Consider the following 16,848-nt stretch of genomic DNA (forward strand, 5'->3'; position numbering starts at 1 on the left):
TGATAAAGTCGAGTGAAGTGTTTTCAAATTACGCTTAATACTCATCTAAGTCAATACACATTTATATGAACCAATTTGATACAAATGCAGCGGTGGTTACATTTCTAGAAACATGCCTTTCAAAGTTATTAGCTGAAACTCTCCATTACTACTTAGATGAATTATATAATTTGTAATAAGTAAATTATACTCCAATAAATGTAACATTTAGATAACAACATTTATACAAACTTCTTTATACAAGTGATGTTACAATATATTTTGTGATTGTAAGATTCAATCCTATTCTTACAAAGGAAACACCATCAATCAAGAATAAAACCCAATATCTTTTTTGCGGGCAGCAGCTTGTTTGCTTATTGGTTTTTTAGTTGTTCTGTATAGGGTCTGGTTGCTTTCTTTGCAACAGTCTGAGTGGCTTTTTTGGTGCTTGTCAGGCTGGTTTTGGGCATTAGGATTGGGTTCTTTCCTTTTGCTTTTTTGTTTGTTCTCTTGGCCCTATCCAAGAGTTGGATTGTGTATATTATCTTCGTTCTTTATAGAATTACCAAGTTTACCCAAAAAAAAAACCCAATATCTTTAAATAAATGAGTATAAAAGTAAGCATGTAGACTAGTCTTCTATTAATAATTTATTTAACTGATTTTAATTTTATTTAAATAATTAAATGATTTATTGTATATTGTCATTCTATTTCATTGTTACATTAAACACAAAGTTATATATATACAAAATTAAAACCCAAGTAATGTGAATATTTTTGGGTGAACACCATATTGATTAAAGGAAAAAACACATTTAACTTATTTCCTGTAATCATGTAATTCTAAGTTGGAATCTTTTTTTTTTTTTTTTTTTTTTTTTTTTTTTTTTTTTTTTCAAATATCTTAATATTACTCTAAAAAAATTAAATAAATCTGATACGATACACCAAATGCACTAATCGAATTTCTAGGCAATTAATTTTTGCTCCAACCACCATTTAATGGACTTGAGTCCCTTTTGCCAAAATAAAGTGACCCAAGCTTAGGCCCGATGGTGGGCTAATCAAGGCATAACCATCTAGAAAACGAGCCCAATTCAAGGACTAATGGGCTTACCCCTCTAACTAGTCCTTATAGATGGATTGAAGTGAACCAGAACCAGAACAAAGAATAATTTGCCCAACCTAGGCTGCCCCGATTTGGTACCACATCTACAAAATTCTAAAAATAAATATAATTTCATGGTCATTTTATGTATTTAGTATTATCTACAACGGTAAAAGATGATGTATCAACTAAATAGGTATATAAATTTTCAAAATGATTAAATATTGTCCGCTTGAGGAGTAACTTTCATAATTTCCTTATATTGTTTTAGATTCTGAGAATACATAACCCATAACTCTCTCTAACTAGGGGCCGCCTGGGCTTTGTGATGTCCAACTCACAGCTTTTCATCTTGTCTTTTCTATTTTATGTTATATATCTTGATTCGTGTTGTTACAACTTACATCTTTGTGAAAGTTATCACTAGTAAAAGATATTTAAAGAAAAGCACTCAAGTTATCACTGTAAAAGATATACAAAATGGTCTTTCAAGAGTAGAATCTAACATGGTCTTCCAAGTTTGAATTCTCTTAAGGATAAACGAACAATAGGAGAATCAAATATAATCTTATGAATTCGAGTCCTCACAGTTGCTAATAGGAGTGGCCATTGGAATTCTTACTTGGTCGGTAGTTCTACAGTCCTAGGGGATTAGTTGAGATACGCATAAGCTGATCCAGACACCACCGATCATTAGGAAAAAAAAAAATATATACAAAATATATGATACAAAATTTTTGGAAGAGTGAAAATATTTATGTTACTCATTAAATAAAAATAAATGGTATATCAAGTAAAGGATAATACCATATCATGATTTATGTTTCACTTTGTTACTACTCAAATAAACAGGAGTTTTTTTGTGTGATGCATTAATCATGTTGATGATGTAGGAGAAGAATGTTGTGGTGATCTTGTTGGAGAAGACAAATAAGGTTTTGGTGGAACCTCCAAGTTTTCTAGGCTACCTTCCAACATTTCTACAACTTTGGTCATCGATGGTCTATCAGATGGAATGGTTTGAATGCACCACAAGCCCGCTAATATCATCTTTTTCACAATATCTTTTTCTTCTTCAGTGGAAACCCCATGAAGTTTGAGATCATTTCCTGATTCAACATACTTGTGTATCCAATGTGGAAAATATATTTGACTCATATGAGACACTCTAACATCAATGTTTTTTCTCCTTCCAATCATTTCGAGAACCATCATTCCATAACTATAGACATCAGACTTATGAGAGACTCCTCCGAAATTTCGACAAAATACTTCTGGTGCAATATACCCTGCAGTTCCTCTGGCACCTGACATTGGTATGATACTCTCTTTTGTGTTGGATTGCTTAGCAAGTCCGAAATCAGATATCTTTGGACAAAAGTCTTCATCTAAAAGAATATTGTGTGGTTTTATATCAAAATGCACAATCCTTATATTACACCGTCGGTGTAAATACTCTAATCCTCTGGCAATTCCAACTACAATATGAGACACTGTTTCCCATTCCAACTTGCGGGTAACACTTGAAGGTTCATTATCATATATGAACTTTTCTAGAGATCCATTAGACATAAATTCATAGATAAGAGCTCTTTTCTTCTTCTCAAAACAAAAACCTAAAGAAGCGACTATATTAACATGAGATGTTCTACTCATGCTAACGACCTCGTTGATAAATTCCTCCCCATTACCTTTGGATTCCTTTAATACCTTCACTGCAACAAGACGACCATCTGATAAAATTCCTTTGTAGACATCACCGAAGCCTCCTTGACCAAGTTTATCCCTGAATGATGTTGTCATCTTTTTAACATCATAATAACTATATCTACGTGGAGCCAGAGATCCGTAATTTTTGATAAAGCCCTCTACGGTTTTATTATTCTCTGTTTTCTTCTTCCAAAATCGTCCTCTACCAACAATAAGAAGAATGGAGAGGATCAGAACTATCCCCAGTCCCACCACACATGTTGCAACTGCTACGCCAATGACTAAAGATGGAACAAGAAATTGCTTAGACTTTATCTATATTATTAACTTCACTAGAAAAAAGAAAAAGTTAAATAGATATTCTAACTCAATGAAATATCACCTGCTTTAGGAGGAGTTGTTTTCTTTTTCCTTTCATCTGTCAAGAGATCCAGAAATGTCAGTGATCTTGAACAGAAAACAAGTAAAGTTGTAATTGGAAACATTGACTCAAGACCATCTCGTCTCAATATAAAATATTCTACATTGAAAATGATCATATTCTCATTTGCTGAGAATTGATCTATGCATACATAGTTCACATATTTTGACCAACAAAACGAGAAAGAAGGTGCAGGTGAAAGCATATCTCACAGTAGAAATGTGCAAAAAGAATGTATTCAAAATTATTAATTAGAGGCCATCGACAAACCAAAAAGTCAAGACAACATTTTATGAACAGAGTAGCAATCAAGACAGTCTCCATTACAGGCCACAAATCATCAAGAAAACTAAGTTAGCCTTTTCAATTAATATTGAATCCGGGAGTCATGAAAATATTCATATTCCATAGTTTGTAAGTAAGTATTTGCAAAGCTTTTGTACAAGGAAAGCTTTTTCAGCTCGGAAACTGAAACTATTGGAGCCCTGGTACCTGCAATCTATTCTATGTATTTCTTGAGAATTGAAATGGCTGTTATTAAATTTTCTGCCGAAACTGATGACTGTATTAGTGTATTACAGTTTCAAATTTTGTGAGTTCATCATTATAGATCAGCTTTATTCCACGAACTAAAATGAACGAACATGAAACAGAAGGTGGTCTAAAGCTCAGCTCATATGAACAGGACAAGAACAAAGATTTCATAGACAAATAGGACAAGAAATTGCCATTGACTAGTGACAAATTCTTTAATAAGATATCAGAACTTTTGTTCTCACTGGGCCCCAATCTCCACGTCAATGAAACTATAGTAACTATATCACAATAGGCTGCCAACAATAACAAACCAATACCTAATGGCTAACAGCTAAGATATTTATTATATACCTTTTTACTTGAGTGCCAATACATTTACATTACAGTGTTAGCAGTATTTGTTTGACAGTTTCCCTTAACTTGATTTCCTCTTGGTCAATGAAGGTAACCATTGATATGAGCACATAATACATGTTTGATCTGGAGTACTAAAATATGTTTAGTTGCAGAGTAATTTGAAAGTAGCCGCCTCATATAGAAGCATAGTTTGTAGTTGAACGAAATAGAGAAGCAACAGGAATAAAATAATAATAATTAAACAAAACAAACAGTAAACCAAGAAAGTAATATGCGCGATTTATCCTGGTTTACCCAATGTGGGTTACGTCCAGCTGAGTCAATATTATTGCAATATGCCTCACCTCTCTCGTTTACAATGAATGAATTGTTCTCGCACCCATAACAAGAGAAAATAATGTTTATATACTAGGTTTAAGAGATTAAACCTAGTTTTACAAGAATTCCTATTCCTAAGCCCAACCCAAAAAGGAATTAATAACTTAAAAGGAATCCTACAGCGGTTATACATGGAAAAGCCCAAAACCGCCTACGGGCTCGGGGGCGCTGCCCCCGCGACCCCCGCCCGCTCACCGGGGAGCGGGGCACCCGCCAGCTGACCGAGCAGCGGGACCTCCAAGTGCGTCTCCGTTACCCATTAATGCTGAAGTAGTCGACAACTCCAACAGTAGTTTTGGTGTTAAAAAATAAAAAGCACAAACCACATCAGTCTAGTTGGAGTTATCTATAATGAGAACGTCCACGGAAAGAGCTGCTATGAATTCAGGGGCCTAAAACAACAGGCAGAGGATTGCTGGACAACACTCTCAGTGAGAAAAAGAGAACTTTGAGGATTGGCTTTTAAGAGTTTTAGAGGGCAAAGAACACGGAAATGGAAAACAAAACATCCTGTCTTCTAGTTATTTTTTCTGGATTTGGTGGAAAAGGTCAACACTTTGAACAAAAGGGAGATTTTTCTACAACCTAAAGTCGATAAAACTTTGATTAGTGTTTCCAGTAGGTTACTCCCTTCTATAATAAATTATCTAAAAACGAAACAACATAGCATCAATATGAGGAATATGCAATGCTCGGAATCAAGTTTCAAGTTTTTGCTCATCTGAACCTGGGTCTGTCTAAAAGCAAATACCCCTAACTCAACAAAATTAAGGAAACTCAGGATGACAAGTAATGAATAAAGACATGGGATGTACTTTTTGAGGGACAAGTCCAGGAATAAGGCTTATCAGGACAATAACAAGTGAATTTATCAGTATCTGTGTCAAATCCACACAGTCCACCTGAGTCTTTACATTGGTCACATAAGGTATTATTTGCGTACCATTGCAAATCAAAACCCCCTTTAAGAGCGGTACTCACTTTTGCCGAAGCTGGATTTGTCTCCAAGAAAAGAAATGCAGACTGTCTCACCGGAATAGTAACGTTGGTACCACAACTTTCGAAGTAATTGGTAATGGAAGATAAGATGTTTCTATTGACACTGTTGTTGCCCCATATGAAATAGTAATTATTGGTGTCTGTCTCTTCCAAGATACAATTAAACTTAAAGGGAAGCAGCGCGGCCGAAATGTCTTTCACGAGAGGAGGGCAGTCATAATACAGCGTTATATTTCCTGTATCGGAAGTGTAATTAAAGAAGCTGGAATTTATAGTGCCGCTGACAAGGTTTGAGGGACAAATGTCATTCCAGTAATCCTCTACAGCTACTGTAAGAGTGCCGGAAGAGTTATTGATATGAATCACTCTGTAGCTTGTCTCCATGATACTAATCTCTGCAACCTCGCCTTCGCAGTCCAAATGATAACTCGGGTGCCCACAGTACTCTGGCCTACTCGCTCCCCAGAAAGGATATTCAATATTCTCCAAGTTTGCACAGCGAAAAGGGGCGATACAGTTTTCATATTTCGCATGAATGGCTGACACAGATGTTGGAACATGGACTAAGATGAAGGTTATGGTGATGGAGAATAAACAGAAGCTTGGAGAGAGATGAAGCGCCATGTTGAGAGACAGACAAGAGAGATGTGGAAGTTAATATTGATTTAAATTATAATAGAGCTAAATTGGTTCGCATTTCACATCTTTCCGTCATAGAAAATTAATTGTTGGACTTGACCAAGTAAGGTCTTTATTTTTCCTGACGGGAAGCTTCTGCGGTCCACCCAGTTTAGGTAGCCTAGAAAATTAATGCTTCGTTTGGTTGGATTTTGGGAATATTACTTTATTCTCAAAAAAAATTAAACAGTAAAATACCCAAAAACTCATAATATTATTCAACTTTATTCAATATTTTTTAAACCCCCTAAATTTGTTAATTTAATTAAATACCCCTAAATATTTTTAATGTTTTTGTTACGGCAACTCCGGCCACCCTCCGGCGGTGGTGGTCGACTGTCCGTATTTGAGGGTGGATTGGGGGTATTTTTGTTAACTTTAATGTTTTATTATAAGGGGTGTTTTGTAAAAAAACAAACATAAGGGGTATTTTACAATTTGTAAATCCTACATCGTAATACCCGCCTAATTCAACTTTTTCTTTTAACTTTTTTCAAAATACTTTTCCCAAAAACATAAAATTGTGAACCAAACTAATATTTGAAATATCGACTCATATAAAATGATGGTTCCTATATATATTTCCAGGCGTAAGCTGAACGAAACCTCCTATGTCAGGTGTGAAAACTTAAAGATTCTCAAATTCGATACTAGAACCCGTAAATGGACCTCAAAATCAAAAAGGACATCCGCGAACAGCTTTCAACCGTTAGGTATTTAAAGAAACTTATTATCCCCAACAGGGCAACGACAAATGAATATCAATTGGCAAAAACCAGAGGAAAAAAAAAAAAAACATTTTGAAGTGCCAAAGATAATATAAGGTCTGAGTTTCAGGATGAATCAATTCGAGGAAGCACGTCAAGTTATAATAGAGTAATAAAGGAAACAAACCTGCTGGAGGTCCTGGACTACATGAACATTCAATTGCATTGGGCTGATCACGGCAAAAGCAAACGAATAGACTCTTCGTTGAGTTATATCCGCAAAACCCGCCGGAGTTGACGCATGTGCTGCATTGGTCGCTCCCTAAATTCCACTGCAATTCAAAACCTTCATCTAATGTAACGTTGATGGTATTTCTACGTTGATCAAGTTCCTGAGCAGCTGTTTCAAGAACTGGAACAATGACACTGCTATTGCATCTTACTATTAACGGGTCAACTGGGGCACTCTGGGGCGCATAGAAAACATCCATGCTGGTATCATTTACAGCGCAATCAGGATAGACAATATACGACCCTCTGCCCGGATCGGAGCGCAAAGCACAGCCGTAGTATAGGGTCAGGTTCCTTTGTCCCGGGGCATAATTGAAGCGGGTGAAATCAAGGGTGGTGTTGAAGAGAAAAGCTGGACAAATACTAGACCAGAAATCATCTCTAGCGACCTTAAGAGTCTGTGTGGTTGAATTAATGTGAAGAATTCTAAACGTATTCGACATCATGTTGATCTTGGGAACACCCTCTTGGCACTCTATCTGGAACCCCGGTTGACCACAGTAATCTGGACGGTTTACGCCCCAGAAAGGGTAGTTGATTTCTATGCTTTGGTCTCCACAGTACACAGGAAGACTGCAGTTTATGTATCGAATATCATCGGTGCATAAAGATGTTTGAGTATTGAAGATGAAAGTGAGGAAGAAGATGATGGAGAAATAATGAGGGTGCATCATTTGAGAGAAATTGAAGGAGGAAAGAGTAGGTAGATCATCCAAATAAGAGTATGGATAGAAAACCATAAAAGCTGTGATGAAAGTGAAGGAAATTCCATTGCTCGTCTCATTATGAGAAGACGTTGCAACTTCTCTTGAAAGAATATGAAGCTTGATTCGGAATTAGTCCAGGGTGTTAGCTAATATTAAATAGGCTTAGATTATAATTAATCATGAAAAGTCTACGTGCTATTGAGAATTTTATTAATTTGGCAGAGAATTTCACATCAACAGCTGTACAGTTTCCAAATTATCTTTCTCAAAACTCTGAAAATTATATGATTCACGATGCTAGCAAAAGATAAAACAGTGGCATAAAAGCTATGAGAAATGACAATGGGACGATCAGAACAGAGAAACATAGTAATAAGTTATCAAGATATTCATCAACAAGTTCAACACATCAAACATACAAGAAGGGTTAACATCTTTGTCAAATGGGGTTGATTTCTAACATTTAATGGATGTCGTATAGTCCATTAGGTATACTATTGAAAATACGCAGAAAATGATTAACTAATAAAATCGATTCCAACCTTCTATGTCTCCAGCATTTGGTCAATAAAATGTATTAAAATAGTTAAACTGTATATTACAAATTTTCTCTGCATTCTTTTTTTAATATTTACCTAGCTTGATGCATTTAATGATAGACATAAATTATCAAATATTTTATTATTGTCAGTATATCTTATTAATAATAGATGGACACAAGGACCATTTAAAATAGTCTTCTCTACTATAATACTTACTCTGAGTCTCTGACTTTGCTTTGGAAGGAATTAAGATGTCTTACTTACCAATTATGATATTAAAGTAGTGCTGCCTACTTGAATAAATCAATTAATATCAAAACAATGACAACCAACCTAATTTCTAGAATATTAATATCTAGTCTACATGAATGTAAAAATAATTAGTAGAAAGTAGATACCCACAAGGAAAAGTTATACTACTTAGTCATAGTGGTAAATACTTTGCCTAAATCAATGAGCAGAGGTTTCACAAAATTTAATCCAATTCAACTGGGGTGACTTGGCTTATTGAAACTGCAGCGGCTAAGACGGCCGATATTATTAAATTCAATCATAATTATGAATTCACATCTGTTGATGACTTGTTATTGAGGGAGTGATCCTACTATGAAGTAAAGAAAAACTCATGAGCTTAAGTGATTTTGCAGTCAAATAGACTTTGTCAAACTTTTAACTACTCTCTATGATGACACACACTTTAGCAGTAATGCTTTTAATATGATTGCTAAATTAAGGATAGTGACATCGAAAGAGATAGCGTAACTTATTCTGATTTCTGTATAAGGACAAGGTGGTTTTAGATTTCTGAAATTTGCACTGCGTAAACCAATCGTTTTGCTTCCAATATTCCTCTTCTACTTTATATTTGCTTTAGGCGTCTGATTAGCCTCGGTTGAACATAAAGTTTATGAAGTTAATAGTTAGTGGTTAGTGGCTGTTAAAGAGCTTTTTATTGACTAAACAACAAAAATGCTTCGCGTTACCATCTATAGTGCTTAATTTTGATATCAAGGAATCTTATTGGCTGAGTGTAAGGCATGAGTGTCTGCTATGATAGGGATACTATTAAAACGGGTGCTTCTTTGACCGTGTGTGAAAGTTGATGCATGACCATGACCCTTATTAGAACCAAAGTCTGGGGTCTGTGGTTCGAGATGCGTATGATTAGAAGTTTGGCTGTAAAATAATGATAATAATAATAATGTTCCTTTAATTTGTGTAAACTAAGAATTCATTTTGGTATAGTAATTAGCACTGCCATAAAAATTGAGGTACTTACCTGATGTATCTGGAGGACCTTTTGGTGGAGGCAAGGTTGAACATACTCGTTGATCTTGAAGGAGGAAAGATTGAGGTGGGCAATAGCAAATTGGTTGATTCCAGAGACCAGGAGGTCCAGGACCACAACTTCCATGGGATTGAATGCACTTAGAACAGTTTTCCATGCCATTCACCTTCCACTTCACTTCAAATCCTTGTTTCAGGGCTTCTTCCACAACTGATAGACTTCGATTTGCTTCTTCAAGGAAAGTTTTAAGAACCGGAACAGTGACACTAAAATTCATAAAACCAGATCCGAGTGTCGATATTAAACCATCCGTATAATTGAAGTTCTTCTCCATCTCCTCTATGGAGCAAAATATTTGACCGCGAGGGACACCATAACGTAATGTGAATTTCTCATACCGAGGAGAATATTCAAAAAGTGTCGACTCAAAGGTGGTGTTAACCAATCCATCATATGGACAGATGCCGCTCAAGTAGTCCTGTCTCGCAATGTTTAGAACTTTCGCTGACTCAGAGATATTCAAAACACAATATTCTACATGATTGATCATAATGAATGTCGTATCCTCCTTACAATAAAGCTCCAGACCCATGTGGCCACATAACTCTGGGCGACCGTATTGTGTGCCTTCGACTCCCCAGAAAGGATAACCAGCTGTGATGTTCCCGCACGTGAATTGAAGTCTACAATCTTCAAATGAACCAGGATTGCTTAAAGATAACTGAATATTGACAAGAACTAGTATTAGAAAGCCTAGAGCACAAAGAAAAGGCGACGAGGAGAAAAGTTTGAAACTCGTCATTTCTGGTGGGATTAAGGCCTAGGGAGAATGAATCATGAGGGAACTGAATCCATTGATGCCAAGAAAATATAGAAGAAACTAAGAGTAACATCACATCTTTGGAAGATAAAAGGAAAGCAATAGAAAGACTTGGAAATTTTGGGTGCATAGTTGACTTGATGACTTTATCTTCACGTACTTGCATTTTTTCCAACCATGTTTGCGTTTGATTTGCAGAGACTAGTCCAACTACGATATGAGTCTCCTTCAGAAATAAATATAACCAACTTATGAACAACGACCCAAGACAGATTGTATAATAAATTGTATCTCACTAAATTCTATATCCAAACCCGCCCACCTTGTATAATATTTTGATAACAATATTGGACTTGTATACATCAAGTCCAGTTTCGTTTTAACAGAGCATCAGAAGCCAAAAAAATATTGATGGCAGTATACAAAACATGTTTAATGTTACAATATGTGCGGGGTGAAATTACAGTAGAGGTGAAAAAAATTGTTCATGAAAAAAGTAATGAAAACGTGTATAGTCTTGGCTATTGCGTGTTTCACAAGTGGGTTGAAGTTTCCTCCTTCAGTCCTTTACTCGTTATTTTAGAGGAAAAAAACAACTTAATATGTGTAACACGGACTAAATAAGTCTTGTTGAAAGAAAAAGCAAAGCACAAATTAAAGTCATATGAACCTAGACTTGAGTATAAATCAATACACGTTAATAATCAAGACCAAACTCCTAAAAGCATAAGGAGACTCAAGTCTTGTTAATACGTATTGTTTGAGGTTGCCCCCACTAGACAACAATTTCCAAGCTTTTACTGTAACAGGCTGATATGCAGAGAATAAAGACTATCCACTGTCAAACCAAACACACAAAGAGCGCAATATTTGTCGCCAGAATTCAGTAAAATTTCTAAAAAATATATTCAACTGGACCCTTACAAGGTTGAATATGTTATTTTTCTTCGTTTCATACACAGCATAACGTGCTGCCTGGGGCAAAAATCCTATTTGGGGATTTCCTTTGCAATTTCTTGACAGTGGTTAGAAGAGTCCAGTGTCGTTATCAATTAAAACCAATTAGTCAAAGTCTTAATCAAAGAATTAATTATGATATAATTAAGACTCAACAAATACTAGTTGAATATAAATAATCAATTTGTCTTAAGGTCATGTTAAGAAATCTAAAATGATAAATTAGCATTTATGAATCTAAACTGATAGATTCTTTAAATAATTAATAAGTGGTTAATATAAATTTGTGGGAAAGCTTTGCTTTATTAGGTAGGAAAGTAGTGGGTGGATGTGTGGAATGTATATTATTTACTGCGTAAAATTTCATAATTCAAAGCACAAGTTACGGGGAAAAGAAAACGTGTTGCTTCTTGTTAATCTTTATAGCTCATCATATTTGATGCTCAAAATTGGTCGTTCGGGTGAATGGTCTTTTTGTTTGTTGGAATCCATTGGCTCTCATTTCAGCTTTGAGGTTTGAAATTTGACCCTTTTTGTTCCTGCGAAGTATGTTAAAAAAAATTAAAAAAATAAATAAATAGACCATTTTTTTTTATTTAGTTAAAGTTACATCCGAGACATATATACAAGGAATATATATGGTTGTTTTTAAAATAAATATGAATTACATAATATTATTGAACAACAATATAAATAATATAATACTTTATGTTGTTGCGATTTTTTGCATCAACAAGAAGTACGTGAGCTTTCTGTGGGAGTTCACACAAAGTGTCTGTGCAAGACCGCAAAATATGATTTTGAACCAATGGGCAATAATAATAATAATGCGTGAAAATAAATAAAAAGAGTAGAAACAGTTTTTAAAGTGGTTTGGATGTAAGGTGCAAATCCTACGTCCACTGTTATCTTATTGCAGTGTTTACAAAAGATATTTGCTCTCAAAAGAAACAATTGCTCTTTAGGTATTAAGAAAATGAAATTCTGGATCCCTGATTTGAGGTGGAGGACTCTTATTTATATTGTCACGTCAACTCCCACCACACCCAAAATACTATTAGAAACAAACGATCGTTCCTTCAAAAGAACAGACATTTCCATAGAATAACTTCAACAAGGAATGGCCATTCACTATGAAGGAACAGCCGCTTCTTAGGTCTAGTCAAAATCATTTTGTGCTTTAGGTGTGATGGAGCTGGCATGACAGTGCCAACTTAGTTATCACATCGGGATTGTAAAAGAAATTTGTAAGAACAAGAATGGGTTGTGTGTATAGTATTACTCGTCCTTTAACAGGACAAGAACTTATAAAGAAAATTGGGGTGAAATGTTTGTCTTAGTTTGTCTGTCCCCTCTGATGCCAAATTAGCAATCGTTTTAAATTTTGATTTCATTTATTGGCATATGATGTACCATTTATTATTACCTGTAAATATTATTGTGCGATGCTCCTGATGTATTCAAGATTTTTTCTAAGGGTATTGTCAAAATTAAGAGGGTAAGAGAGGCAATTGAAAAGAATTAGAGTATGCTCGAAAGATATCCTTGAGAGGGTAAGAAAGACAATTGAAATGGTCGAAGTATGCTCGAGAGATATTTGAGAGGAATTCAAATTAATTGTATTGAGTTGTTGTTAGGGGTGTTCAAAAGCGATTAACCGAACTAGTTAACCGCTTTCTTGAACCGAATCGGTTCGGTATAGGAAAACTCCTGAATTGAAGCCGAACTGGTTTGGGGGGAAAACTTGTTGTTTTTGTTAACCAAAAAACGGGTTAACTGCTTTGAAAAAACCGGTAAAACCGGTTAGCCGGTTTTGAACCAATTTTCCCCCTTGTATTGGATAAAACTTATTTTTTTTTAATTTTTTCGTAAATTAAATTGTAAACATCAACAATACGTATCCAAATAAAAATTAAATATTCATACATATCCATTGACCACAACTAACAATACATTAAAAGTTAATACAAATAAAAGTCCGAAATTAAACAAAAATAAAAGTCCGTAATGAAAGATCTATAATAGAACAACAAAATAACTAAATAAGTCCCAATGAAAAACAACCCAAACCAAAAACCGAACCTAAAATCCAGTTTTTTGAATTCTTTGAACTGTAATCGAACCGTTTTTTCGGTTAATTGGTTTTTCGGTTCGGTTTGGTTTTTATATTTTTTTAAACACCCATAATTGTTGTGAATTATATGTGAATACATAACCTATTTATATAAAAGTGTAATAATTGTGTAAGGATAAAAAATATTACAATAATAATGTAATTTCTATAATAAATAAAATAGAATAATATATAAAATATAATAGGAATGAAAATAATGTCACACACACATATATATTAGTAAATAAGTAGTAAAATAATATCACATATTTTCATTTCATATTCGCATGTCAGCTGACGTTATACTTAATTCGTAATTCTTTTTAATCCAAATCATATGTTGAAGTCCATAAACTGAAATTGTAAAAAATGTTCATAATTCAAAGCACAAGTTACGGGGAAAAGAAAACGTGTTGCTTCTGTTAATCTTTATAGCTCATCATATTCAGAAAGTGCTACTCTCAAATGTGGTTTGTTGATCTCAAAATTGGCTCGTGGGTGAATGGTCTTTTTGTTTCTTGGAATCCATTGGTTCTCATTTCAGCTCTAAGGTTTGAAATTTGACCTACTGTGCAACAATAGAGTGGAGGGGGCTAGTGGGGGTGTCACTGGTGGAACCTTTAACGCTTAAGTTAGTCAATGAATCCAATCGAGTACAAAACTTACCTCGAAATAGTTATCCATGCATTCGACATTCCACCTCTATGACACTAGACTCGTCAGCCCTTTGGCTTCCCCCCCTTCTTAAGTGTATATTAATTGATAATAATTAAACCCAAAATATTCTTGAAAGAATGCTAATAAAAATAGAGAGTGAATGAACCTTTTTTGGTGAGAAAGGAGTACTTTGTCATACCCTTTTTATTTTGTAATTGCTCCTCTTGTAGTGGGACTGTGGACAAATACCTTGTCAAGTGTCCTCTTCCAAGTATTGTGGATGAGGTGTCCTTCATGCAGCCTCTCTTTTACTTAGTGGAGGCCCCTTATTATTAAATGGTTTCTCTCCAAAGGGATTATGTGCAATTAAATAAGGAGGCCTAAATAACATCACTGGCAAAAATAACAATATTCAATCGACAAAGGCTCTCTATCATTGGACTTTGATTCAATTGGATCAGCTAATTGTAATGGGTCAGGCCGAAATTGCACACCCGTTAGGCGCGTGCCAAATTTAGGCCCAAAATCCAAATTATTTTCATAGCCATTCATTTTATTTTGGCACTAATCATATCGACCATTTTGTTCCTGCGAAGTATGTTAAAAAAATTTAAAAAAAAATAAATAGACCATTTTTTTATTTAGTTATAGTCACATCCGAAACATATATACAATGAATATATATGGTTATTTAAATAAATATGAATTACATAATATTATTGAACGACATATAATAATATATACTTTATGTTGTTGCGATTTTCGCACCAACAAGAAGTACGTCAGCTTTCTATGGGAGTTCACACAAGTGTCTGTGCAAGACCGTGAAATATGATGTTGAACCAATGGGCAATAATAACAATAATATGTGAAAATAAATAAAAAGAGTAGAAACAATTTTTAAAGTGGTTCGGATGCAAGGTGTAAATCCTATATTTACTGTTATCTTATTGCAGTGTTTACAAAAAATATTTGCTCTCAAGAGAAACAATTGCTCTTTAGCTATAAGAAAATGAATATGGATCCTTGATTTGGGGTAGAGGACCCCACTATAATGTTCGATGAGTGGTCTTACTCATGAAGATCTGACAAATCACCCTTACTGGAGACTTAATATTGAAGTAGTCATCTCATAAGATACCAGTGATCTAGATAACAGTTTAGTCCTGAGCCTTACTGCTGAAACAACCTTATCAATCTTACAAGTGAGAGTAACTCCTTCTATGTTTGACACGCGACATACACTATGCATAGTCACAGTACACGTGGACGGAGTATGGTGCTTAGTCACAAAAAACATATCGAAAATTCATACCTTATTTTTCACCATATAACACTTTGTATTCAATTAACATTTTGTTTGTATGATCATTTGATCCATTTATGTATAATTAGTCACAGTACACGTGATGAGAGTGCATACTCTTGGTTGTAAACTTGAAGTTGAGCAGAGATGATGGGGCTGTGAAGATTGATGAGGGAATATATAGAAGTTTGATTGGCTTCTATTGTACTGACAACCACCAGGCCTGACTTAATGTTTGCAACAAGCCTCTCTCCAGGTTCATGAGCGACCCGAGTGAAGTTCATCTCAAGGCAGCCAAGAGGGGGTTGAGGTATATTAAAGGAAGTTCTGATCTGGTATATGATACAAAAAGTCTGAAAATTTTCGTTGATGGATACTCGACAATGATTGGGCTTGATGCATTGATGATATGAGAAATCTTCCGACTATACCTTTTTTTAATTCAGGTGCTATATGTTGGCTATCCAAAAAAAAGGACACCATAGCTTAGTCCACAGTAGAAGCACAATACATTTGCTTACTGTTGTGGTAAACCAAGCCATATGGCTTAGAAAAATCTTAGAGAACACAGAGGAGTCCAACGTGATCTTCTTGTGACAACCAGGCAGCCGTGGGAATGGCAAAAAATCATGTCTTACACGGTAGGTAGAACCAAGCACATCAAAATTAAGTCCATGATGTGAGAGAGGCAGGAAAGTAATGGAGAAGTTAAATTGACCATTGCAGGGGTGAAGACTAGGTGGTGGTGGACTCATGGCCAAGGCTTTATCAAAGCCAAGTTTGAGAATTTAAGTCCAAACTTGGTGTTTCCAGCAGATTATCAAGGAGGAGTGTTGAAGATGGTGATAATTTGCTGGAAATGCAAAAATATTCAGTTAAAGTTTCAAACAGTTTTTGGCGCCAAGTGTTCAAGTTGCTGCTACGGGGTGCAGTGGTTGAAGCTATTTTTTTGATGAATTTTGTGATGTTTTTGTGACATGTTTAGTTGAGTTTAGCTGTGATGAGACAGTTTTGTTGTAACTCTTATTTCAAATTCAAATGGTAAAAATTACACTGCATTAGGTTGTTTTAGTGGTGGAACAGTAGACTGGTTTTGTACATATATATCCTTACTATATGAATGAAAACAGAGCACTCATTTTCATGTTGCTGCCGCCTCTTCCTTTGCAAAATCTCTCTTTATCCACTCTCCAGTTGAACCAAACGAACCAACAGACACCATCATTGCCCCTATAAAAATATATGGTGTCTATCTCTTCCAAGCTGCAATTAAACTTGAAGGGAAGCAG

General features: G+C 35.1%; 3 protein-coding genes across 4 annotated transcripts in view; all 3 read right to left on the reverse strand.

Annotated features, from left to right (window-relative positions):
• LOC116130861 (LEAF RUST 10 DISEASE-RESISTANCE LOCUS RECEPTOR-LIKE PROTEIN KINASE-like 1.4) overlaps positions 1–8,346 on the reverse strand; it is a 41,666-nt gene extending 33,320 nt beyond the window's left edge. Inside the window, exon 1 of one of the 2 annotated variants that reach the window (XM_031416555.1) lies at positions 7,066–8,345. In XM_031416555.1, coding sequence (XP_031272415.1) covers positions 7,066–7,909 — 844 coding nt within the window. In that variant the 5' untranslated portion in view covers positions 7,910–8,345. Of the gene's footprint in view, positions 1–7,065 lie in introns of both variants that reach the window. The other variant, XM_031416554.1, reaches the window with a different exon arrangement.
• Positions 1,648–10,716, reverse strand: LOC116130862 (LEAF RUST 10 DISEASE-RESISTANCE LOCUS RECEPTOR-LIKE PROTEIN KINASE-like 2.4). Its single transcript, XM_031416557.1, has 3 exons — positions 9,698–10,716; positions 3,184–3,219; positions 1,648–3,082 (listed from the first exon to the last, which is right to left on the reverse strand). Exons 1-3 carry the CDS (start codon positions 10,506–10,508, stop codon positions 1,968–1,970), a joined length of 1,962 nt encoding a protein of 653 aa, XP_031272417.1. The 5' UTR covers positions 10,509–10,716; the 3' UTR covers positions 1,648–1,967.
• On the reverse strand, positions 4,587–6,314 carry LOC116130863 (LEAF RUST 10 DISEASE-RESISTANCE LOCUS RECEPTOR-LIKE PROTEIN KINASE-like 2.1). The gene has a single exon (XM_031416558.1). It carries the CDS (start codon positions 6,115–6,117, stop codon positions 5,272–5,274), a length of 846 nt encoding a protein of 281 aa, XP_031272418.1. The 5' UTR covers positions 6,118–6,314; the 3' UTR covers positions 4,587–5,271.
• Positions 10,717–16,848: the final 6,132 nt, after the last annotated feature.

The sequence above is a fragment of the Pistacia vera genome, unplaced genomic scaffold (assembly GCF_008641045.1).
Source record: "Pistacia vera cultivar Batoury unplaced genomic scaffold, PisVer_v2 Contig225, whole genome shotgun sequence".
Taxonomy (NCBI): Eukaryota; Viridiplantae; Streptophyta; class Magnoliopsida; order Sapindales; family Anacardiaceae; genus Pistacia; species Pistacia vera.